Source organism: Nerophis ophidion, linkage group LG04 (genome assembly GCF_033978795.1).
Source record: "Nerophis ophidion isolate RoL-2023_Sa linkage group LG04, RoL_Noph_v1.0, whole genome shotgun sequence".
Lineage (NCBI taxonomy): Eukaryota > Metazoa > Chordata > Actinopteri > Syngnathiformes > Syngnathidae > Nerophis > Nerophis ophidion.
The window spans coordinates 69,315,608-69,342,225 of NC_084614.1; the positions used below are offsets into that span (position 1 = coordinate 69,315,608).

The 26,618-nt window shown below is 35.9% G+C and overlaps 2 protein-coding genes across 2 annotated transcripts in view; one reads left to right on the plus strand and one right to left on the minus strand.

Annotated features, from left to right (window-relative positions):
* castor2 (cytosolic arginine sensor for mTORC1 subunit 2) overlaps positions 1-5,383 on the plus strand; it is a 34,699-nt gene extending 29,316 nt beyond the window's left edge. The window contains exons 7-9 of the mRNA XM_061898888.1: positions 2,395-2,477; positions 2,544-2,638; positions 2,727-5,383. Coding sequence (XP_061754872.1) covers positions 2,395-2,477; positions 2,544-2,638; positions 2,727-2,786 — 238 coding nt within the window. The 3' untranslated portion in view covers positions 2,787-5,383. The remainder of the gene's footprint in view (positions 1-2,394; positions 2,478-2,543; positions 2,639-2,726) is intronic.
* A 1,244-nt stretch (positions 5,384-6,627) lies between these two features.
* On the minus strand, positions 6,628-26,618 carry rcc1l (RCC1 like). Its single transcript, XM_061898889.1, has 12 exons — positions 26,465-26,618; positions 20,671-20,965; positions 20,480-20,609; positions 16,403-16,531; positions 16,072-16,138; positions 14,186-14,240; positions 14,028-14,112; positions 13,778-13,959; positions 10,001-10,088; positions 9,732-9,905; positions 9,582-9,667; positions 6,628-7,181 (listed from the first exon to the last, which is right to left on the minus strand). The coding sequence occupies exons 2-12, from the start codon at positions 20,962-20,964 to the stop codon at positions 7,104-7,106; spliced, it is 1,368 nt and encodes a 455-aa protein (XP_061754873.1). The 5' UTR covers position 20,965; positions 26,465-26,618; the 3' UTR covers positions 6,628-7,103.

Below are 26,618 nucleotides of genomic sequence, written 5' to 3' on the forward strand. Positions count from 1 at the left end.
GACTGGACTCTCACTATTATGTTAGAACCACTATGGACTGGACTCTCACTATATTATACTAGATCCACTATGGACTCGACTCTCAATATTATGTTAGATCCACTATGGACTGGACTATCACTATTATGTTAGATCCACTATGGACTGGACTCTCACTATTATGTTAGATCCACTATGGACTGGACTCTCACAATATTATGCTAGATCCACTATGGACTGGACTCTCACTATTATGTTAGATCCACTATGGACTGGACTCTCACAATATTATGCTAGATCCACTATGGACTGGACTCTCACTGTTATGTTAAATCCACTATGGACTGGACTCTCACTATTATGTTAGATCCACTATGGACTGGACTCTCACTATTATGTTAGATCCACTATGGACTGGACTCTCACTATTATGTTAGATCCACTATGGACTGGACTCTCACTATTATGTTAGATCCACTATGGACTGGACTCTCACTATTATGTTAGATCCACTATGGACTGGACTCTCACTATTATGTTAGATCCACCATGGACTGGACTCTCACTATTATGTTAGATCCACTATGGACTGGACTCTCACAATATTATGCTAGATCCACTATGGACTGGACTCTCACTGTTATGTTAAATCCACTATGTACTGGACTCTCACTATTATGTTGGATCCACTATGGACTGGACTCTCACTATTATGTTAGATCCACTATGGACTGGACTCTCACTATTATGTTAGATCCACCATGGACTGGACTCTCACTATTATGTTAGATCCACTATGGACTGGACTCTCACAATATTATGCTAGATCCACTATGGACTGGACTCTCACTGTTATGTTAAATCCACTATGTACTGGACTCTCACTATTATGTTAGATCCACTATGGACTGGACTCTCACTATTATGTTAGATCCACTATGGACTGGACTCTCACTATTATGTTAGAACCACTATGGACTGGACTCTCACTATATTATACTAGATCCACTATGGACTCGACTCTCAATATTATGTTAGATCCACTATGGACTGGACTCTCACTATTATGTTAGATCCACTATGGACTGGACTCTCACAGTATTATGCTAGACCCCCCACATCTGCGGTCCTCCAAGGTTTGTTATTGTCATCCAACTGGGTTGAGTATTTTTTGCCCAGATGTGAGATCTGAGCTGAGAATGTGGTTGTGGTTGTGCAGCCCTTTGAGACACTGGTGATTTGGGGCTGTATCAGTAAACATTGACTGATGTAAAAGTAGAAAGTAGTGTTAAAGGCCTACTGAAACCCACTACTACCAGTCTGATAGTTTATATATCAATGATGAAATATTAACATTGCAACACATGCCAATACGGCCAGTTTAGTTTACTAAATTGCAATTTTAAATTTCCCGGGAGTTTCTTGTTGAAAACGTCGCGGAATGACGCGTGCGCATGACGTCACGGGTTACAGGGGACATATTAGCGCAGCACCATTTGCGACTAAGTCGTCTCTTTTCATCGCACAATTAAACAGTATTCTGGACATTCGTGTTGCTGAATCTTTTGCAATTTGTTCAATTAATATTGGAGAAGTCAAAGTAGAAAGATGGAGTTGGGAAGCTTTAGCCTTTAGCCACACAAACACACGGTGATTCCTTGTTTAAAATTCTCGGAGGTGAAACTTTACTATGGATCAGAGCGGTCAAGCGAACATGGATCCCGACCGAATGTCAACCGGCAGCTTTCGGTGAGAAAATTGTGCTAAAAAGTCGTCTCTTACCGGAGATCAGCTGAGCTTGCGCCGTCCTTGTATCTGCTATGACTTCCCTGAGACACTGGCGTCAAGACACCCGTGGACACACCCCTCCGACTATCAGGTACTGTTAAACTCACTAAAACACTAGCAACACAATAGAAAGATAAGGGATTTCCCAGAATTATCCTAGTAAATGTGTCTAAAAACATCTGAATCCGTCCCAATGCAATTTTTTTTTTTTTTTTTTTTTTTTTTTTTTTTTTTAGTCCTTCGCTATCAATATCCTCATCCACAAATCTTTTATTGTCGCTCAAATTATTGGGGAAATTGTCGTTTTCTCGGTCCGAATAGCTCTTGCTGCTGGAGGCTCCCATTATAAACAATGTGAGGACGTGAGGAGCCCTCACCCTTGTGACGTCATCGTCTGCGACTTCCGGTAAATGCAAGGCTTTTCTCTTAACACCGACAGTTGCAAACTTTATCGTGGATGTTCTCTACTAAATCCTTTCAGCAAAAATATGGCAATATCGCGAAATGATCAAGTATGACACATAGAATGGACCTGCTATCCCCGTTTGAATAAGAAAATCTCATTTCAGTAGGCCTTTAAGTGTCAGTTTCCAACGAGACGTGAGCATTTGCTTGTCTTCCTTCCAGGTTTCCAAACAACGTCCTCTTCACCAGCGCTTCTGGCGAGCTTTGGAAAATGGTTCGTATCGGGGGACAACCTTTAGGATTCGGTGAGTTTTTGTATGTTTCGTCTCCTTTCCCTGCGGCGTTTCTTAAATATTTTGCCTTTTCTCCAGACGAATGCGGCATCGTGGCTCAGATATCAGAACCCCTGGCCACCGCCGACATCCCGGCTTACTACATTAGTACTTTCAAGTTCGACCACGCTCTGGTGAGCTGGCTTTTTTTTCCCCCACGGATATTATATCTTAAAAAAAAAACATTTTAAGAAAAGTTTTTTTTGTGTGTTTCTTTGGCAGGTTCCCGAAGAAAACATCCAGAGCGTGATCGGAGCGCTGAGGACGGAGAGCGCGGCGTAGCGAACACGGCAGAAACTGAAGGCTTTTATCATTTCCAAACAAGTGCCAAGAGTTTCTTAGCGGACTACTGAGGAGCGGCTCCGAAAGGAAGGCTTTAGCCACAAAAAGGGCGGGAATGTTTTCTCCTATTGTCGCTCGCCCATCTTTTTTTTTCTTTCTTCTCTCTAGCGCCCTGATAGTCGTGGCTTTAGTCGAGCAGACTGTCCTCTCCGAAGCCCTCACATGCACCTACTGTGTTATCACATGCTCCCTCTAGTGGAAGGAAGACGAATGTACTCTCGAAAGAAATATTAAAAAGTCGCTTTTTTTTTTTTTCGGACCCGTTATTTTTTGTCAGTGCCAAGGTTGTTTTTTTTGTTATTTTTGTTTTGATTGAATGCCGAAAGTGATGACGATGCCTTTTTTTTGTTGTTGTTGTGCAATGGACGGAGGGGCCAGCGCTTGGCGTTCCGCCGGGGCCTCGCCACGCTCGTTCCGGTGAAAACGTGAAGTTAAACCATCCCAAGGTGGCATCAGAGCCGTAACTCATGACTACTTTACGGTTGTAAAGTGATTGCCGGGTGGAATAAACGCGGTTGCGGCTCTGAGGCGCCCACTTTTGTCAGGATCTCTGCGTGTTTTGATGCGCTCACACTGTGAACAACAAGTCACTCCCCCATCGGAAGATTTTATCGCAAACTCTTGTATTCCGTCTGCGATTGAATTATGTAGCATTAATCCGCATGGTGACTACTTGATGTAGAAAGAAACATTCTGCAATTTACATTCTTTTTTTTGGTTTTTTCGTGTTAAAGGTAATGTAACTCAAGCTAACTATTTTTTCCGATTTGTTAAGCGATTTTTTTGTTTTTGTTTGTTTTTTCACCCATGGAATATTTGTCTGAGATGAGTTAAAACATTAAACTTTCTCATCTCTCGTGCAGTATTGTCGACACCGCCATCAAATTGAGCTGTTTTACCGTTAAGCAGCGCGTTAGCATGCCAACACTGATGTGTCACGCTAATAAAAATGGGTGTGCTAACGTATTTTAGGGATGATTAGAAATTGTAAGTCGCTTGTTGCGATTTAGCCACTTAAATTGTATTTTGTTCTGGATTAAATTGTCTTGAAATGAGCACATTCTTCTTCTTGGGTAAAATGTATGTTCAAACATTTTAAAATTTTTGTTTTGTTTTTATCTCGGCGGAAAATTCGGCCGGTCAGATTATTAATGATCTTAAATTCTGCCAACAATTGAATGCCTAAAAATGTATTCAGTAGATTGCGATTATTTATTTTCCCGTCAGAATGTTACAAGTATGCTATTTGCGCTTAAATAGAGAATCTGAAATGCCTAACTTAAGCTGCTCCCAACACTTAAATGTTTGTTGAGCAACAGCGATAATCATTTTTAGTAACCCAACATCGACAAGTGACAAAAAAGAGCATTAGCATGCCATCACTCACATGCAACTTGTCAATAAACAACTACGTGCTAACAGTTGAAATACATTGTTAGCATAACACATTTACACTAGCTAAGGTTAAAAAAATGTGTAATTATAATTAAGTCACTTGAGTTTTCTGTTTTTGTTAGTCATGAAGTAAGCACATTTCTTGGGTAAAAAAATGTATTCTCAAAAACAATATATTTAGGTTGGAGCAGTCCAGGAAAATTTGTAAATTGAAATTGATCAGCTTATAAAATAATTAGTTGCAACAATAAAAAGTCAAGTTTGCGCCTATTTATTTTCATGGCAAAAAGTTGGGCTCGTATTAAATTTGCTCCTTTTAATAAAAGCATTAGCTCAACTGGGAAAAAAAAAGAAGTAAGCCTAGTTTTTGCAGCTGCAGCTATAATATCCTATTTGTTACGCTGAAGTCTTTAGTTACGCCACGTCGACGATTGGCAACGTTTTAAGTGTTCTGTCGGACGTTGCTCACAGTGTGACCTGTGGCGGCGAGGCCTCTTTCAATGCGATGATGTCGTTGTTTGCATGTTAAAGTAAAGTATTACTGAGCCACTTTGGACCATGTGACTAGAATCATGAGCGTGCCCAATTAATAAGCTAACACTCACACGGGAGGAAGGGTGGAAAGCCCCCTGCCCCCGTCTGCACTTTAATGCAGGGACCCCCCATCCCCCCCTTCAATCCCGACAGGCCTGCTGTACTGACGTGAAAACAGGCTAAAGATTTGAGCAAGAATGGGAGACGATTATTAGTCTTAAGCATTTGATGAGGTTTATTTTATTTTATTTGACCTTGTTGAATTTGACTTTCTTCACCACAATTTTGCACCCAACAACCTTTCTTCTTGTCAGACCCCATTAGTCGCAACACAGTTGTCAGTGTTAAAATACGAAGGTGACATTTCTACTGATTTTGTTGTTTCCATTTCAAACCATTTAGCTTTTGATTTATAGCTTTGTGAGTGTTAGTGTGAGTGTGAGGATGACTACAATAAAAACCAGCTTTTTGTTTTGAATTCTTTTTTTTTTGCGCTATGAGTTGTGTGTCATTGGTATGGTCTTTGCTCACCAAAGGGGATTGGTTGTCTTCATTATCTGTTCCTAATGTGTACTTTTATCAATAAACTGGTGACATGGCGACCTCAACCGCTTAATTTGTGTGCTTGACGTAACAGGAGAATATTCATTAATACTTGAAGGTAATTAGAATTTGCATCCATGAATAATAATGGCAAAAGCACAATATATGCATTTAAATGTATTCTACATAAATGTAAGGAAGAAAATATTTTTAAGTATTAAATAAAACTTGAATACATTTGCCAATATAGTAACGTAATAACTCATTTAAAAAATACTAACATTCCTACTGCATAAAATAGTCAATTTTTTGCAATCTATTTAACATGTAAAATACAATATATATATATATATATATATATAGTACAAATATAAATTGTTTACTAGATATACATATATATTATATACTGTACTGTATATATTTATACATACACTGTGTGTATGTATATATATATACTATATAATACACACACACTCACATTATGTAGTTATATATATTTTTGAATATACTCCACTATACATATACACACATACAGTATGTGTACATATATGTATATGTACATATATGTATATATATGTGTATAGATATATGTATATATATATGTATATATATATATATACACACATATATATATATACATATGTACATATATATATACATATATATATACATATACACATATATATACATATGTATATATGTACAGTATATATATACATATATATATGTATATATATATATATATATATATATACATATATATATATATATTTGTATATATAATCTTCTGACAGTTCTTTGCTCTTTCCTTTCTCCAAGCTCAGTGTGGTACACCCAACACAAAGGTTAAGTAAACTTTTCTACATTTTAACTGGCTGCAAGTGAGATTTCTATATTGCCAGCACCTGTTACTTGCTACAGGTGAGTGTAGCTACAAATTAAAGTCGCATTACATGCTTAGAATACAACTATTTGTTATAATTTTGAAACAATGCCAATCATTTTTTTCCCGGCCATTTTTGGAGTTCTGTGTGAAATAATATCAGATTTGACACTGATTTGGGGGGCGCAGCGGGGTTTGTGTGTTGTTCCAAAGCAAACAAAAGAAAAAAAGCATTTGTAATTTCCACAATTTTCTTGTAGAAGTGGTGCATTATCTGACAGAAATGCAAGGGTGCTAATATTTTTATATATTATATAATATATATATTTATATATACACTATATATATATGTGTGTATATTACACGGGTATATAAATATTATGTATCTGCATATGAATGCGCAACAATCCTGATGTCTCACATGAATGTGGTTAAAACGCTGTATGACTTTATTGCCGTAATCCAGTTCATATTCATGACTGTACAGTGGATGTTTACTTTCTACTGTACTGTAATGTGTCTTTACAGTACAGTACAGTACAGTACAGTGCTGACAATGCATGATTTGGCTGATGTGTGTGTTGATATTGGAGCTGTCTGCACATCAGCAGGGAGTAAGTGCAGGTGTATCACCTGTCATTTGGATTAGAGCTGAGTAAACACTTTCAGAGGCTCTTGGTGAATACTTTCTCCCCCTGCCGAGCGGCCGTTCCTGCTCTCGAAACGTCTCTGCAGGGCGCTCATGTTTTTTCCCTCATCTGGGATCATCTTCCCCTCGCTTACATAATCCACAAATAAAGTGGTGGGTGATGCCCCCGCAGAGAGCAGCTGGCCGGCTGGGAGACGTCTCAGCGTCTTCCTGAAGCGGGACACTTCTAGTCACAAACCTTTCGGCCCAGACGTCACAGGAGGGACTTGACCAGGGCCACCATGTGGTCAACGCCGCACGCTACGTCCACCACTCGGCCTGGGACAGTCACCTTGAACACACACGGTTTTTTTTTTTACACTTCCAAATCAAACAGATCCAATAAAAGAGCTGTATTTATTTCTGTAATAATATGAAATTAATAAATAACACAGTCATTAAACATAATACATTGAAATGAATATGGGGCATTCAAAATGTAAAAAATAAAACCCCAATTAAAATTACAAATGTAAAAAATGCAATAAAAATTTGCAGTGGTCTAAATACAATAACATTAATGACACAGTTATGGGTCATAACACTAAATAACTATTTTTATTTTTGCCATTTTAGTTTGGCTGCAGTATTAATAATATATAAAGTAATAAATAAGAGTTATAACTTGTGTTCATAGTAAAATATTAATTACAGAAATAATGCATTTAGTTTATTAATGTGGCTGTAGTTTGCTGCACTAATACAATTATAAAAAAGTAAATCAGGTGTGTCCAAACCTTTTTCCCTTTTTCCATATTTGTGTTAACAGCATCAACAAATCCAACTTTTTCTGGTTACATTACACCTGCTTTACTCCCTTTTTTTATGTTGTGTTTTTTATTTAGAGTATTTTTAGAATGAGCTGAGAGCCATTAAAATATTAGCTGCGGGCCGCTCCTAAGACACCTCTGCACTTAATGATAGTATGAAAATAAATTTTTAGTTACATCAACTTGTTACAAATCATAGTTGGCAATGGTGTTTTTAATAATAAAAAATAAATGCTTTAATATATTTTAATAGACATTACATTGGGCTAAAATATGCATTAAAAACAGCAGGTGTATGTGTTTTAAAAAACTGAATTATATATAAAAATAAAACATGTAAATGTTTTAAATAATATATAGAGAAAAATTTCTATTTTCGGCCATTTAAATATTAGCTGCGGACCGTATTTTAAAAGAAAAATACATTTTCAGTTACATCAACAGTAAACTTCAACTCGTAGTTTGTACTTTGTATTTGTGTTAATAATAATAATAATAATAATAATCATCATTATCATCATCATCATAAAACAAGACATTTTGTTTTGATAATCAATAAATTGTAATAAAATATATAAAAATATCAGGTGAGTTCATTTTAACATACTAGATTCAAATAATTGTAATAGTAAAATGTAATGATATATTTTGAAGTATATCAATTCCTATCTTAATTATTTGACAGATGTTCATCATCATCTAATAAGTTAATATAAGTAGCAAGTGTATGTATTTTAACATACTGTATTATAAATTAAAAAACTAATATTTTCAATAATATATATATATATATATATATATTTATATATATATATATATATATATAGTACATTAATATTTTTCGGTTATTGAAATATTAGCTGCGGGCCGTACTTTGGACACCTCTGTACTTAATAATAGTATGAAAATATATATTCAGTTACATCAAACTGGTTACAAATCCTAGTTGGCAATGGTGTTTTAAATAATTTTAAAAAAATCAATACTGTAATACATTTTAATGGTCATTAAATGGTGCTAAAATATGCATTAAAACTAGCAAGTGTATGTGTTTTAACATACTGTTTTATAGATTAAAAAAAACATATAAATGTTTTAAATAATATATAGAGTAATTTTATATTTTTTGGCCATTAAAATAATTAGCTGCGGACCGTATTTTAAAAGAAAAATACATATTCAATTACATCAACAGGAAACTTCAATTCGTAGTTTGTACTTTGCATTTATGTTAATAATAATAGTAATAATGGTGATAATAATAATAATCATAAAACAAGAAATTATGTATTGATATTCAATAAATTTTAATAAAATATATAAAAATAGCAGGTGAGTTCATTTTAACATACTGGATTCAAATACTAATTGTAATAGTAAAATGTACAATATATTAATATATTTTGAAGTACCGGTACACCAATCAATAATTCCTATCTTAATTATTTATTTGACAGATGACATGTTTATCATAATCTCATAAATTAATATAAATACCAAGTGTATGTATTTTAACATACTGTATTATAAATTTAAAAAACAAATATTTTCAATAACGTATATATAGTACATTAATATTTTTCGGTCATTCAAATATTAGCTGCGGGCCGTACTTTAAAATGAAAATGCATACTCAGTTATATCAACAGGAAACTTCCACTCGTAGTTTGTATTTTGCATTTGTGTTAGTAATAATAATCATAATAATAATAATAACAACAATAATACAACAAGAAATTATTTTTTGATATTTAATCAATTGTGATGATATACATAAAAATAGCAGGTGAGATCATTATACATACTGGATTAAAATAGTAATTGTAATAGTAAAATGTACGGTATATGAATATATTTTGAAGTACATCAATCAATAATTCATAGGTTAATTATTTCTTTGACAAATGTATTTTCCTGCTTACCCGCCAGGGAAAAAACTGGTCGTCTCTTTTGCCGATTCCCAAACAACCTCGGATGTTTTTCCCCCAGACGAAGAGCTCGCCGCGATCTGCAGGCAGCAAAACACATTAAATGAAAGGAGTCTTGTTTTGTTTTTACCAAGACTTATTTACCCGTCACGGCCGCAAAGTGAGTCAGGCCACATCGGACCTTGGTGACGACGACGGAGGGGTTGAAGTCGGAGCGCCCGAACAGCGTGGGCGGAATCATCTCGGGAGCGGAGGACTCTGAAAGCTTGGGGCCTTTTCCCAGAATGCCGTATCCCCAAACGAACACCTCGCCTCTCTCTGGAAAACAGACAATGTTTTTTGCTTATTTTGTCCAGAAATTTTTTTCTTTAATTCAGCGACACGTCGCCACAATTCTATTTTGGTGTCCTGACCATTGAGGACGGCCACCTGTGTGCCGCCGCATGCCGCCTGCACCACCTTCCCACAGCCTCTCAGGGGGACGTGACGAGGAATGTTGATCTGAAATCAAGAGGAGCGCCCCAGCACACCCACAACATGAGCAATTTGTCATATATTCATATGGAAGATATATTCATTTTAGTTAGGAGCGAGGGCACAAAAGATTGTTTCCCACAATTCCTGTCAAGCAAGAACTGGAAAAAGGTGAACAGTAAACTACATCCCAACAATGGGCTTTACAATGAAACAGATGCTTGATCATTTGACATTTTGACTTTATAATAGTTTTATCGCCTCACATCCTAAAAATTCTCCTGAGCTTGCTTAGAATATATTTGTATGAATTTTTATTATTTTTATACAAATATTTTATATTATACATTTATTACGGCGTGGCGCAGTGGGAGAGTGGCCGTGCGCAACCCGAGCGTCCCTGGTTCAAATCCCACCTAGTACCAACCTCGTCACGTCCGTTGTGTCCTGAGCAAGACACTTCACCCTTGCTCCTGATGGGTGCTGGTTGGCGCCTTGCATGGCAGCTCCCTCCATACTTATTTTCCACCATAACTTACAAATAAATTCTTTAAAATTCCTACAATGTGAATTACTGGATTTTTTTTTCACATTCTGTCTCTCACAGTTGAAGTGTACCTATGATGAAAATTACAGACCTCTGTCATCATTTTAAGTGGGAGAACTTGCACAATCGGTGGCTGACTAAATGCTTTTTTGCCCCACTGTATATATATATATATAAAAAATAATAAATGTGTGAGTGTGTTTGCGCTTGTGTGTGTATGTGTACATATTATAGGATGGCTATATAATTAGTATAATGGATATATAATTAATATAATTGGATATTAAGAGTATGTGAAAGTTGGACTCCTACCTTGTTTACTTCCGTGATGACTTTCTGAAAGATTTGTAATCAATCAAAAATATCAGGCAGCTTAAATGAGCCAAACAGGGATACGTGTAGTGTTTTACATTTTGTCTCATTGTGCACTCTAACGGATTTAAATGGGTGTAATTAAAATATTTTTTAATGGTGTTTGGATGTTTTTCATAATAGCTCAAGAAGAGAGCAAAACACCAAAATGTGGCAGTTCATAAAATGTGGAAAATGGTAATAAAATGTATCATTATAAACTAGCCATCTAACTGCAAATACCTCCTGACTATATTGTCTTATTTTTATTTATACTATATATAATTTTTTGATATTCTAATTTATTGACATGTGCCTGTGTATTAATGTTACTTGTTCCTGAATCAATACATCCACTGTTATTATAATTACTAATACTAATAATAATAACAATAATGGTTTGTATCTTAAAAATGTATAAAAATAAAAACATTTTTAATAATACCTTCTTTTTTTGGACAAATTACATTATGTTTTAATAATATTAGTGTAACTCCCTCCACATAGCCCTGACATAATGGCTTTCTTTGACTGATTTATTGAAGGCTTCCTTTCCCTTCAATTCACCGTGAAAACTGTTAATAAAATAAAGCACGTTACAAACGTAAAAATAACATGCACAGCATGTGACTCAAACATTTTACCGAAGTAAAATACAAACAGAAATGACAAATACCTCGTTGGCCTGCATGCTTCTTTTAGGAGGAAATTGTGATCTTCTGGCTGTTAGCCCAAACGCTGAAAGTCCTTGTGATACTTTTTAGTCCTTGTTACCATCAGTCGCTCTCTTTATCCCTTCTCATTGCATCAAACAGATCACTCATACCCGGAAGTAGCTTCCTTATATCCGTTCACAGACCAATCAAGACACTTCAAAACAAACGCATGCCCACAAACCCAACAAAAAAGGCATGAAATTACATTTTTAACCATAGTAACTTAAATAAAGCATTCTTATAAACTTTTATACATTTTGATTTAAATTCCCTTTTATGAACTTAACTTATTCTGTTTTTGGAGAAATAAAACAAATTATAATTATTAGTCGCAACAGTTACAATTAGTATTAATTATATCTTCATTATAGTCCATCCATCCATCCATTTTCTACCGCTTATTCCCTTTCGGGGTCGCGGGGGGCGCTGGCGCCTATCTCAGCTACAATCGGGCGGAAGGCAGGGTACACCCTGGACAAGTCGCCACCTCATCGCAGGGCCAACACAGATAGACAGACAACATTCACACTCAGATTCACACACTAGGGACCATTTAGTGTTGCCAATCAACCTATCCCCAGGTGCATGTCTTTGGAAGTGGGAGGAAGCCGGAATACCCGGAGGGAACCCACGCATTCACGGGGAGAACATGCAAACTCCACACAGAAAGATCCCGAGCCTGGATTTGAACCCAGGACTGCAGGAGCTTCGTATTGGGAGGCAGACGCACTAACCCCTCTGCCACCGTGAAGCCCCTTCATTATAGTATCAAATATTATTATTAAAAATGTAGATTCACAAATTAATAAATGAATTAATAAATAAATAGCAATAAGTAGTAATGAACATAATTACGGTATTCCCTTGAACAGCCGCCGGGCATGTAATATGCGCCTGCCTTGATTTACAGTCGGGCAAAACTCGCTCTCCAAAATTAATAAGCGCATGCTTACTTTTGCCGCCAGGGCAAATTTGTGACGTCACGATAGACTCTTCCCCTGCCGTCATTCCAAGACGGCAGAGGATTTTTTTTTTTACTTTGCTGTGTGTAAACCAGGGGTCTTGTTCCACAGCCACACAGATCACACGCGCCACACTCCGCTAACCCACAGTAAACGATGACAAACACACTTCTGGAGAACATACACCCTGCAACACACCACAAACGCAACACAACACCTACCAACAATGCAATGCATCCACGACTCCCAGCTACACCGTCCAATAACCCGCTGGCACCAAACCCCCCCCCCCCTCCATGCGTTCGTTGAGGTGGGCGGGGTTGGGGGCGCGTGTATAATAGCCTTTGCGTCACGGATACACGGCACTATGGGTAATCCCTATGCTGCGTTTAGAATGTGCCACAGAGCCAATGGTCTCCAGAAATGTGCTTGGTGAGGGTTCACGGAGTGTGCCGCACACTAGTAAGAGCCCCAAAGCCGTCCACATTACAAACATCAGTGTAAAAGGTATGGCTGTTGACCAAGTATACATTGCAATCTCGTATTAGAAGCAGCGAAATGCATGCGTCCGGCCGGCACACAGACAGCATGGTGTAAAAGTGAGCGCGATGACACGCTGTAGAGCAGTGGTCCCCAACCACCGGGCCGCGGACGCAGAATAATTATTTATTAATTTTTTTTTTATCACACTCAATATTTTACTGCATGCCGTTGGTGAGCGCAGGGGTGAGAAGAGGTTTTAAAATTATTAGCGCCTGCTTACTTTTACCGCATGCTTTGAATAAGCGCAGGAGTGAGAAGAGGTTTTAAATGAATTAGCGCCCCGGCGGCTATTCAAGGAAATACGGTATTAGCAATGCAATGCACTTCTGTATAGGTTGTATTCAATCACATGACCTTTGAACGGAAGTATGCGAAGTGGTGGGCCACCAAACCAACATGGCAAATGTGCCGCTAACAGTGTGCAAACTATCTAATTATCTGCGTACGCAAGGGGCCTGGATCTTATCACTAAAGGCAAATATGAGCAAAAAATGCAAACTATGCTATATAGAATCCTTGACTGTGGTCAGGTGAACACAACCTATTGGAACAAAAATTGTGGTACTGCCCCCCGGTGGACAGTTCGTTCGTCCTCACCTGTGTCGCTTCGGTGACGGAGGCCAGCTGACGATACTCCGAGTTGCCCCAACCGTACAGCTGTCCATCCTCCGACACGGCCAGGCTGCAGTCTCCGTAGGTGCTGATCTGCTGCACCGCCACCCCCGCCAGGTCCCCCGCCACCTGGGTGGGTGCGGAGCACACCTTGTGGTGTCCCACACCTGCAATGAATGCAAATTAAATTAAAGCAAAAAAAAAAAACCCAAAAGACAGATTGTTTGTTTCCCACCTGTCTGTCCATCCGCCCCCCACCCACAAGCGTACACTTGTCCCGCCTCGGTCAGGAAGAGGCTGTGGTCCTGTCCACACGCCACCTAGAAGAGGAGGAGAGAAGACACCAGTCAGACCGATACAAGCCATCGCGTCATCTATTTGGTCGACACTAACCTGCACCACCTTGCTGCTGCCAATGCCCTCTATCTTGTGAAGCATGTGACTGCCACTGTTGGCACAACATAACATGTCATATTTACAAGAGAAGGGAATTGTTTTCATCTTTCAGGCAGTAATAATGTTTGGTCTTTTTGTCGCTGCTTGGCAGACACAAGTAGAGGGCGCATCGCTTTCAGGGCCGACTAGTTTGCTGCAGGAAACACAACAGGGGGAACAGAATTGTTGTGGATTGCAGACGAGCATTGTAACCACCATGGATCTATTGTTTCTAGTTTTAATGCATGATGTAATACATCTTTTATCTCTTCTTTCTAGTTTTAATGCATGGATATAGTATATCTCTTATCTCTTCTTTCTCATTTTAAAGCATGGACGTAGTATATCTTTTATCTCTTCTTTCTAGTTTTAATGCATGGATATAGTGTATCTCTTATCTCTTCTTTCTCGTTTTAAAGCATGGACGTAGTATATCTTTTATCTCTTCTTTCTAGTTTTAATGCATGGATATAGTATATCTTTTATCTCTTCTTTCTAGTTTTAATGCATGGATATAGTATATCTCTTATCTCTTCTTTCTCGTTTTAAAGCATGGACGTAGTATATCTTTTATCTCTTTTTTCTAGTTTTAATGCATGAATGTAGTACATCTTTTATCTCTTCTAGTTTTAATGCATGAATGTAGTACATCTTTTATCTCTTCTAGTTTTAATGCATGGATGTGGTACATCTTTTATCTCTTCTTTCTAGTTTTCATGCATGGATGTAGTACATCTTTTATGTCTTTGTTTCTAGTTTTAATGCATGGATGTAGTATATCTTGTATCTCTTTTTTCTAGTTTTAATGCATGGATGTAGTATATCTTGTAACTCTTTTTTCTAGTTTTAATGCATGGATGTAGTACATCTTTTATCTCTTCTTTGTAGTTTTAATGCATGGATGTAGTACATCTTTTATCTCTTCTTTGTAGTTTTCATGCATGGATGTAGTACATCTTTTATGTCTTTGTTTCTAGTTTTCATGCATGGATGTGGTACATCTTTTATCTCTTCTTTCTAGTTTTCATGCATGGATGTAGTATATCTTGTATCTCTTTTTTCTAGTTTTAATGCATGGATGTAGTACATCTTTTATCTCTTCTTTGTAGTTTTAATGCATGAATGCAGTACATCTTTTATCTCTTCTAGTTTTAATGCATGGATGTGGTACATCTTTTATCTCTTCTTTCTAGTTTTCATGCATGGATGCAGTACATCTTTTATGTCTTTGTTTCTAGTTTTCATGCATGGATGTGGTACATCTTTTATCTCTTCTTTCTAGTTTTCATGCATGGATGTAGTACATCTTTTATGTCTTTGTTTCTAGTTTTCATGCATGGATGTAGCACATCTTTTATCTCTTTTTGTAGTTTTAATTAAAGGATGTAGTACATCTTTTTTCTAGTTTTAATGCAAGGATGTAGTATATCTTTTATCTCTATTTTCTAGTTTTAATAGATGTCGTATATTTTGTATCTCTTTTTTTATAGTTTTAATGCATGGATGAAGTACATCTTTTATCTCTTCTTTATAGTTTTAATGCATGGATGTAGCACATCTTTTATCTCTTTGTTGTAGCCTACAAAGCAAAAATTAACAAATGTGCTAATTTTTAATTTTTTTTATATATAAATAAAATGATGCAATGAGCATGTGCAGTGCACAGCTTTTCGAAGCGTGGTTTGAGGCCTGTTCACACGCCCCCCACTAATTTAGAAAGACTTTATGACAGTACCACGTCACTTATTGCATGTAAAACTCTTGCATTGTTTCCTTGGTCATTAGGTAGGTGTGCCTAATGTTGTGAAAGTGGATTATAAATTGCCTAATGAAGGACCACACACCTGTAGGCTTCGTCCTCCACTATGCGCCGTCCACATTGCCCGTAGGAATTGTTGCCCATGCTGAACACTGGGAGAGGAGAGATAGAACAATAACAGATGGTGAGGAGAACATCTAAGTAGATAAATGATGAACAACGTTCTCGTCTGTCGGTGACATTGAAGAGAGCATCTGCACACTATTGGACTGCATGTACCCCGGGGAGGACTCTAATGGGTTTATTACGTGCGACGTAGCAGCTGCTTCATACCCAGGACACGTACACACTCACCGACACACACACGCACACACACACACACACACACACCAAACAGTGAGTCATGAGTCACTCACCTCCCTCCTGATCAGTGAGGACCAGAGAGTGAGCTCGGCCACATGACACTTGAGCCACTCGGGTCCGCTGGGGCTCGGCAAGGGGGAGCGCCACCGGTGATGGTTCCAACACGTAGTCGTAGCTCACGTCTACGCAGGCGGGGGACATAAACACCATAAGGACAGTGACGCCTCCGCCATAAGACAAGAATTAAAGCAACACGATTTGGTTTAATTGTTGCAAGTTGCAACATCTTGAGGCCATGGTGCTATAACACATATGTACCACTAGAGGGTACTATCGTTACAGACTGAGACCACTTGAACTGAAAATGTTAAAGATGAATAAATAATAGAGGTGGGAATCTTTGGGAATTTCACGATTCTAGGGGTGATTCCATTCAGTAAATATAATAAAACTTTTTCAAAACAGGTTACAAAAGACCTTTTGGTTGCTGACTTATGACATACACACGCAGCCAGTAAGTATGGAGAAGGTCTAAAAAGTATTTTTGTAAAACTGATCCCCATAGCTAAAGGAATTTTTGAAAAATATGCATCGATTAAGAATTGTAATAAATAAAAGTTGTGATTTGTATGTGTATACATTTTTTTAAGCACCCCTAATGAGTAATACTTCTAATATTTACAAAAATACTTAAATAATACTTTGTGTTTGTAATTTTTTACAATAACACTATAATGTAATACATAAATATACATATACATATATATACATACACACATATTATATCATATATATGTATTGTACGTATTTTTATCATATATATCAATCAATCAATCAATGTTTACTTATATAGCCCTAAATCACTAGTGTCTCAAAGGGCTGCACAGACCACTACGATATATACTGTATATATATATATATATATATATATATATATATATATATATATATATATATATATATATATATGTATATATATTAAGCATATTGTACAACTGTTTTGCCCCTAATTAAGCATTTCCAAGCACAAAAATAGTTGAATAAACTAAAAATATCCACACTAGTCTAACTGGACCCTAAGGAGACCAAACCAAACACAGTACTTTGTTCAGTATCGCAGCCACTGATTGGCTCAGCCTTAGTAGCATTAATGTATTATTGGAATAACATGACAAAAGGGCGGTATTTCTTGTTCAGAGGGCTCTCATAATGTTGAAAAATGGTCGTAAACAGTTCTTTTATTCTCCAGTTATGAGAATATATATAATTAATGATTCCTACATCACGGAAATTAATTATTTGCTGTAATATTTGGGAACCAATAAACAACTGCATAAAAAAATAGTCATAAAATGAAATAATTTTGTACAATATAAATCTTAACTATAGAAAATACTTTTTATTTTGTGATTTCTCAAAGGAGCTACACGTATTCATTTGGCTAATGGCACTTTTTAAGTTGTGGGTGTTATTCACATCCCTACTCGTATCTTATTTTATTTGGCTGTAGTTTAGTTTTTTTTTTATTGATTCCATTGTATTAGTTTTATTGTGATTTATCTCAGTTATTTATTTAGTCATTCTGTACAGCACTTTGCTGGACTAGCAGTTTAAAAGTGTTAGAGTTGGATTGGCAGGGTCTCTGCAGGTTTCAACGTGTCAAATTTAAGACTTTTTAAGACTTTTTTAAGAGCATCTTGAAAAAAATTGTAGACCAATTCACATCCATATGGACGACAAAGTAAAATCAGAGGTCCACAATGAATTTTAAGTATATGAATTCTTTCACTTCTCTTCTCACACTGGAAAACAAAATGGTTAAACTAACTAAATACACAAGGAGTTTCTTTAGTGTAAACTAATTGAAAAAATATTAGCAAACATCCTAACAGCCAATTTTCAGATTTGCCATAGAAGTGCTTTCTTTCAAGAAGTGCAGTGTGCTTCATAACAAGTGTTTTCATCTAACATCAACATCAGCAATGGTAGAGGAAAGCAACAACTGTGAAAGGGACTGTATAACTCTGCTAAAGCTAAATGGTTAACTTTGGTAATGTTTTTTTCGGCTGTCAGATTTGTAGCAAACCGATAAAAACATATACAGTACGACTGTATCTGCACAAAGTTGTGAAAAACAGTGTGTGGAGATAAGAGTGATTGTCTAAAACAGTGTTTTTCAACCACTGTGTCGCGGCACACAAGTGTGTCGTGAGATCAAGTTCGGTACGCTCTGGGAGATTATGTAGTTTCACCTATTTGGGTAAAAAATATTTTTTGCAGACCAGTTATTGTAATCCGTAAATAATGTGCCGTTGTTGAGTGTCAGTGCTGTCTAGACCTTGGCAGAGTAATTGTATAATACTCATATCATATCTGTAGGTGGCAGCCGGTAGCTATTTTCTTTGTCGTGATCACAATGTGAACACGACAGTGGAAGGCAGGGTGCAGGTAAAAAGGTATCTTATGCTTAAACCAAAAATAAACAATAGCTGAGGGCCCCTAAGAAAAGGCATTGGAAGTTTAGGGATGGCTATGCAGAACAAAACTAAAACTAAACTGGCTGCAAAGTAAACAAAAACAGAATGCTGGACGACAGCAAAGACTTACAGCGTGTGGAGCAGAGACGGTGTTCACATAGTACATCCGTTATGAAAATCAACAATGTCCAAACAAAAAAGATAGCAACAACTGAAGTATTGTTGATTGCTAAAACAAAGCAGGTACGGGGAGTAGCGCTCAAAGGAAGACATGAAACTGCAATAGGAAAATACCAACAAAACAGGAAAAGCCACCAAAATAGGAGTGCAAGACAAGAACTAAAACACTACACACAGGAAAACAGCAAAAAAACTGAAAATAAGTCACAGCGTGATGTGACAGGTCGTAGCAGTACACCTACTTTAAGACAAGAGCTATAGTCATGCATGGTTCGTTATGGTTTAAATTCATATCCAACAATTGGGACAACTTTTTATTGACGACTGAGTTTAATTTTTTTATGATTTCTGTTGGTGGTGTCCCTCCAGATTTTTTCAATGAAAAAAATGTGCCTTGGCTCAAAAAAGGTTGAAAAACATTGCTCTAAAAAGAAGGATAGCGATTATGGCTTGCTAATTTGGATGTGAACAATGTGAATAAGCGAGACTGAAGTTTATGCATGCATTAAATAAAAGTAACATCAAAATATTTGCAAGACCTTTCAAAATCGTATTTCAGATATTTTATGAGATTTTAGGAGAATTTTAGACATTTTAAGGCAGAGGTGTCAAACTCATTTTAGATCGGGGGCCACATGGAGAAAAATGTACTCCCAAGTGGGCCAGAGTAGGAAAATTACAGCACGATAACTTAAAAATATAGACAAACATCAGTTTGTTTTCTTTGTTTAAAAACAGAACAAGAGTGCACATTCTGAAAATGTACAAATGATAATGTTTTTTTTTTACACTTACATGTTGTGGTTAATAGTATTCTACCTTTATTTGTGTTTTTTCATACGATCGGAATTAATAAAATGGGACCCATTACCTCCCTGCTTGGCACTCAGCATCAAGGGTTGGAATTGGGGTTTAAATCACGAAAAATGATTCCCGGGCGCGGCACTGCTGCTGCCCACTGCTCCCCTCACCTCCCAGGGGGTGAACAAGGGTATGGGTCAAATGCAGAGGAAAAATTTCACCACACCTCGTGTGTGTGTGTGTGTGTGTGACAATCATTGGTACTTTAACTTTAACTTTATGTGATCATGTTCATCAGTCAACTCATTGGTGTTAGTTTTCAATCTACAAAGATAAAAAAATAATATCAAAATCAAATAAAAGGATGTTTTTATGTAATTTGTTCATTTTCAATATTTTATATTTGTAGCTCATCTGCAAAGATACAAAGAATTGCCATTGCAACATCTAGTGGACACATTTAGAACAGCGGTTTAATTCATTAAAACATTTAGGCTCATTGTTGTACTTGGCAAACTCCTCCAGCGGGCCGGATAAAACCTGTTTGTGGGCCTGATTTGGCCCGCGGGCCGTACGTTTGAGACCCGTGTTTTAAGGCCTTAAATTCAAATAATTGGATTGTAGACATTTTTAGACTTTTTAAAACCCCGCGGATAACCTGATTGGTCTTACTTCGACTGTGCTGCGTGCGTTGAAATCCCAGCTGCGAGTCCTTGTTCAGGCCCATGCCCCATAACTTGGTGACATCTTTAGTGGAGGAGGCGATGAGTGTGAAGCCGTAACCACAGGCCGCTGAAGAGATCTAAAACAGGGGGAAAAAATCAACAAGAGCCATTTCGGAGACTACCACCTAGTCAATCTACCTGCTCTGCCGTCTCTAGTCTGTAAGGCGTGAGCTGGTATTTGCGAGGCTTCTTCCGGCCGCTGTCCGGCACGACGAAACTGGGAATGCCGAGCGCTCCGGTGAAGCTGAAGCCCCACACGAACACTTTGTGGCTGGGCTTCTTGTGCTGGCCCACGTACTGAAAGACTGGAACGCTGCTGCTGCTGTCTTTCTCCTGCCTATTTGAGGCTGCGCTGAGCGTCGCGTAGCCGCGGCCATCAAATCCTGACACGATGCTACGTCTAATGCACAGTCGCACATGTGGAAGAGCCATCCTGGAGAACGAGAGATTATTATTCAATAAATAAACACTTTAAAATGTCGCTTTCAAAGGTTATGGCAATATTATGTCAGATTGAATATTTTAAAACAACACAACATGACACTGACAAAAGCAGTGCGTTTTATTTGTTTTCTGTTACACAGTATCATTTGTCTAAAAATATGTTATTTAGTACACCTCTGCATGAGTCTGCTTTAAAATTATCTTACTCGTTTTTAAATCCTTACATGGTCTTGCCCCACCTTACCTCTCTGAGCTTCTCCACCTCTATGCCCCCCACCCGGTCCCTCAGGTCAGCTGATCAGCTGATCCTGGAGGTCCCCAAATCAAAGCGCAAGCTCAGAGGGGACAGAGCCTTCTCTGTTGCAGGTTCCAAACTCTGGAACGATCTACCTCTCCATGTGAGACAGGCCCCTTCTTTGGCTATTTTTAAGACCCTTCTCGAAACCAATTTTTATTCACTGGCTTTTAACCCAGCATGAGACTTGTAACTTTTTAAACTTTTTAACTGCTTTTTATTTAACACATTGTTCTTAGGGTAATTTGTATTTGCTATTTCAATGTGTTTTTTACTTCTGTTTTAAATGGGTTTTTTTTTAGTCTGTCCTTTGCCTTTATTTCTTTGTGGTGTACAGCCTTTTGTTCTTCAACTGTGGTTGTTTTTAAAGGGCTTTATTTTAAAACAACATAACGTGACACTGACAAAAACAGTGCGTCTTAATTGTTTTCTGTTACACAGTATCATTTGTCTAAAAATGTGTTATAAGTACACCTCTGCATAACATTGTATTCTCATTAACATTAAGGAAAACAAAACAATAAATAAATATAGCTCAACTTACAACAATTTATAACTTTATTAACATTGTTTTTAGTCTGCAACAGAAAAGATTTAGGTGCATCAATTGGACTGAAATACAAAAAATATATATAAATCCTTATCTAAACTATAAACTTTTTATGACAGACTCGAAGCATTTGATCCTGTAAAATAACATTAAATAAACCAATAATAAATTCTAACTGATCAGCAACATTAACTTTATATATAACACTTGAATCTAAAAAAACAAACATGAATAAAACAATTTGTACTGATTTTTTTATTTTACCATAATGATCAAAAATTTGCTCAGCTAGTCTTTACAAGTCACTCAGAAAGCAAACATAGCATTAGCACAAGATGGCTACATTTCTTTTTGCAGCAACTATTGATAGGAAGAGTAAGATAAAATGAGAAGTCGGAAGAATCCGAAAAGTGTAAGTTTAGTTTCTGATTTGTGCGTGTTTTGTTTCCTCAAGAAAACAAATTGTTGTGGTCAGTTTAAATGGATCGTTTAATGTTTGTGTAGATTATGGCATTAGTACTGACTTGAGCTAATAAACTAAACACACAGACAGAAATATAGCAAGACTACTTCAATAATCAAAAAGGAAATAAATAAAATACATCAGCCATATAAAAAAAAAAAATTACCACTTAAAGCTGAATTACAATGACTTGAATGACTCAAACTAAAAATAAAAAAGGATTATTTAATAGAGAAAAATATCAATATCAACTATAATACATTACAATATATAATTTTACATTATCATGCTGTCCAGATATGTTTATAATGTGACATAATTCACTGACAGCTACTGTACTGTTAGAGATGCTACCTCAGTAGAAGCATTAAAACTCGGTTGTATAAGCTAGGCTTTAAATATACCCCCCTTTTAGACCAGTCGATCTGCCATCTCTTTTCTGCTCTGCCCCCTTTCTCCTGCAAAAAGGTTATTGACTCACCACAGATGGCTGTTGAAAGTCGGGACCCGGGGTGGACCACTCATCTGTGCAAGGTTTTTCATTGTATCCCATTGGATTGAGTAATTTCTTGCCCTGATGTGTGATCAGAGCCAAGGATGTCGTTGTGGCTTGTGCAGCCCTTTGAGACACTTGTGATTAAGGACTATATAAATAAACTTTGATTGGCTGATTGATACTTGTGTATTTGTTCAGTATTTTTAAAATACTCGTGTGCCACAACATTGTAAGGTGTGATAAATGTCAAAATAGCAATGTCACTGTCACAGCATGGGGATATGTACTTTTAACCAATAAAACAACAAAAGTATAGCCAATATTTCAGAATACAGTAATTCCACCCCAGTGTAATATTTACATTTTGTGTACATTTACATTTATTCGATCCACATTTTGTAACTGCTCCATTGATTGTTTGATTAATATATATATATATATATATATATATATATATATATATATATATATATATATATATATATATATATATATATGTATATATATATATGTATATATATATATATATATATATATATATATATATGTATATATATATATATATATATATATATATATATACATATATATATATATATATATATATATATATATATATATATACATATATATATATACATATATATATATATATATATATATATATATATATATATATATATACATATATATATATATACATATATATATATATATATATATATATATATATATGTATATATATATATACATATATATATATACATATATATATATATATATATGTATATATATATATGTATATATATATATATATATATATATATATATATATATATATATGTATATATATATATATATATATATATATATATATGTATATATATATATGTATATATATATATACATATATATATATATATATATATATATATATATATATACATATATATATATATATATATATATATATATATACATATACATATATATATATATATATATATATATATATATATATATATATATATATATATATATATATATATATATATATATATATATATATATAAAAACTACAATATTACGTGCCAGTTTTTTCAACAACTCTTCCAAAGTATTGGCTCTTGAATCTCTGGCTCCCTAAAGAGTCATGAATCCCATCTCTGTCCTTTTATTGCAGCTTAGCTACATTTATTTCTCTTGTGGATAGCTTTACATTTAATGCAGAATACCTTACATTTTACAAGTAGCGGCGTTCCACACGGATTAAATATCTTACAGCATCTCATTCAAAACTAGTGTAAATCTGAAATATTGCTCTCTTCAGGCCTCTAGTCCTCTCTAGCCAAAACCTGTGCCGATTAATTCAAGCCATTTGACGCTCTTCCTTTAAAATTTACCAGGTCGTCCTATTTTGTAAACAAATAATTAAATTTACCTTTGTTACGAAGTATGAGCCGTCTTGCCCTGATGCGGGATCTGAGCTGATGTTGTTGTGGCTTGTGCAGCCCTTTGGGACACTTGTGATTAAGGACTATATAAATAAACTTTGATTGACTGAATGATATTTGTGTATTTGATCACTATTTTTAAAATAGTCGTGTACCACAACGTTGTAAGGTGAGATAAATGTCAAAATAGCAATGTCACTGTCACAGAATGGGGATATGTGCTGTTAACCAAAAAAAAAAAAAAGTATAGCCAAAAATTCAGAATACAGTAATTCCACCACAGTGTAATATTTACATTTTATGTACATTTAGATTTATTTGATCCACATTTTGTAACTGCTACCATTGTTTGATAAAAAAAAAATATATATATATATACGTATATCCAAACATCCATTTTCTACCGCTTGTGCCTTATATATAAACTACAATAATGTGCCAGTTTTCTGAACGACTTTTCCAAAGGAATGGCTCCTGAATCTCCAATCTCCGGCTCTCTAAAGCAGTGGTTCTCAAATGGGGGTACGCGTACCCCTGGGGGTACTTGAAGGTATGCCAAGGGGTACGTAAGATTTTTGAAAAATATTCTAAAAATAGCAACAATTCATAAATCCTTTCTAAATATATTTATTGAATAATACTTCAACAAAATGTGAAAGTAAGTTTATAAATTGTGAAAAGAAATGCAACAATGCAATATTCAGTGTTGACAGCTAGATTTTTTGTGGACATGTGCCATAAATATTGATGTTAAAGATCTCTTTTTCTGTGAAGAAATGTTTAGAATTAAGTTCATGAATCCAGATGGATCTCTATTACAATCCCCAAAGAGGGCACTTTAAGTTGATGATTACTTCTATGTGTAGAAATGTTTATTTATAATTGAATCACTTGTTTATTTTTCAACAGGGTTTTAGTTATTTTTATATCTTTTTTTCCAAATAGTTAAAAAAAAACCACTACAAATGAGAAATATTTTGCACTGTTATAAAATTTAATAAATCAGAAACTGATGACAGTGCTGTATTTTACTTCATCTCTTTTTTTTAACCAAAGTTGCTTTGCTCTGATTGGGGGGGGGGGGGGGGGGGGTTGCCCACATATGCAGTCCTCTCCAAGGTTTGAGTTGAGTTTTAGTTTATTTCGAACATGCAAGCATACAACATAATACATCACAATTACCAGTTTCTCTTTTCAACATGTTCGAAAAGGAGAAGGAAGAAGCAGAGCTTATTTAATCCTACCCCTTTTCTTTACATAACAGTTGCAAAAACTTTTGTTCACTTCCTGTTCTCAATGTATTCACAATGTATACTCCATAAGTAATAAGTAATCACAATAAAAGTAAATCAATAAATAATTGGTGAAGTAAGTTTTATTCCATACGATGAGATAAGTAAGATTATTTTGAGAATGGGTGAATGAAATCAGAATGTTTATCATGGTTCTTCTTTTTTGTACTTTGTAAACACCTCTAGTTTGAAGAGTTTCTTAAAGTGGATGATATTAGTACATTGTTTGATTCCATAATTTAATTCCACATACTGATACACTGAAGGTCTTAAGTGTTGTACGTCCGTACAAATGTTTTAAATGACATTTTTCTCTGAGATTATATTTCTCTTCTTTTGTTCCTCATAGTCATCATTGTCACTGTCACCGACGTCCCACTGGGTGTGATTTTTCCTTGCCCTTATGTGGGCTCTACCGAGGATGTCGTTGTGATTTGTGTTGTGGTTTGAGCAGCCCTTTGAGACACTAGTGATTTAGGGCTGTATAAATAATCATTGATTGATTGATTGATGACATAGTGCTGTATTTTACTTATCTTTTTTTTTAACCAAAGTTGCTTTGCTCTGATTAGGGGTTACTTGAATTAAAAAAATGTTCACAGGGGGTACATCACTGAAAAAAGGTTGAGAACCACTGCCCTAAAGTCATGAATCCCATCTCTGTCCTTTTATTGCAGCTTAGCTACATTTATTTCTCTGGTGGGTAGCTTTACATTTAATGCAGAATAACTTACATTTTACAAGTAGCAGCGTTCCACACTGATTCAATATCTTACAGCATCTCATTCAAAACTAGTATAAATCTGAAATGTTGCTCTCTTCAGGCCTCTATTCCCCTCTAGCCAAAAACTGTGCCGATTAATTTAAGCCATTTGACGCTCTTCCTTTTAAAATGTCCTTTAAAATGTCTTGTTTTGTAAACAAATAAATAAACCTACCTTTACGAAGTATGAGCCGTCTTGAGGGGTAAAAGCTTCAAAGTCATCCACACATGTTTATTTACAAGCCGGCATCTTCGTCCAGGATGTGAAAGGCATTCACTTCCGCTTTGTGTTGTTTATCCTTGCCGAAATTGAATGGCAAGAATTATTC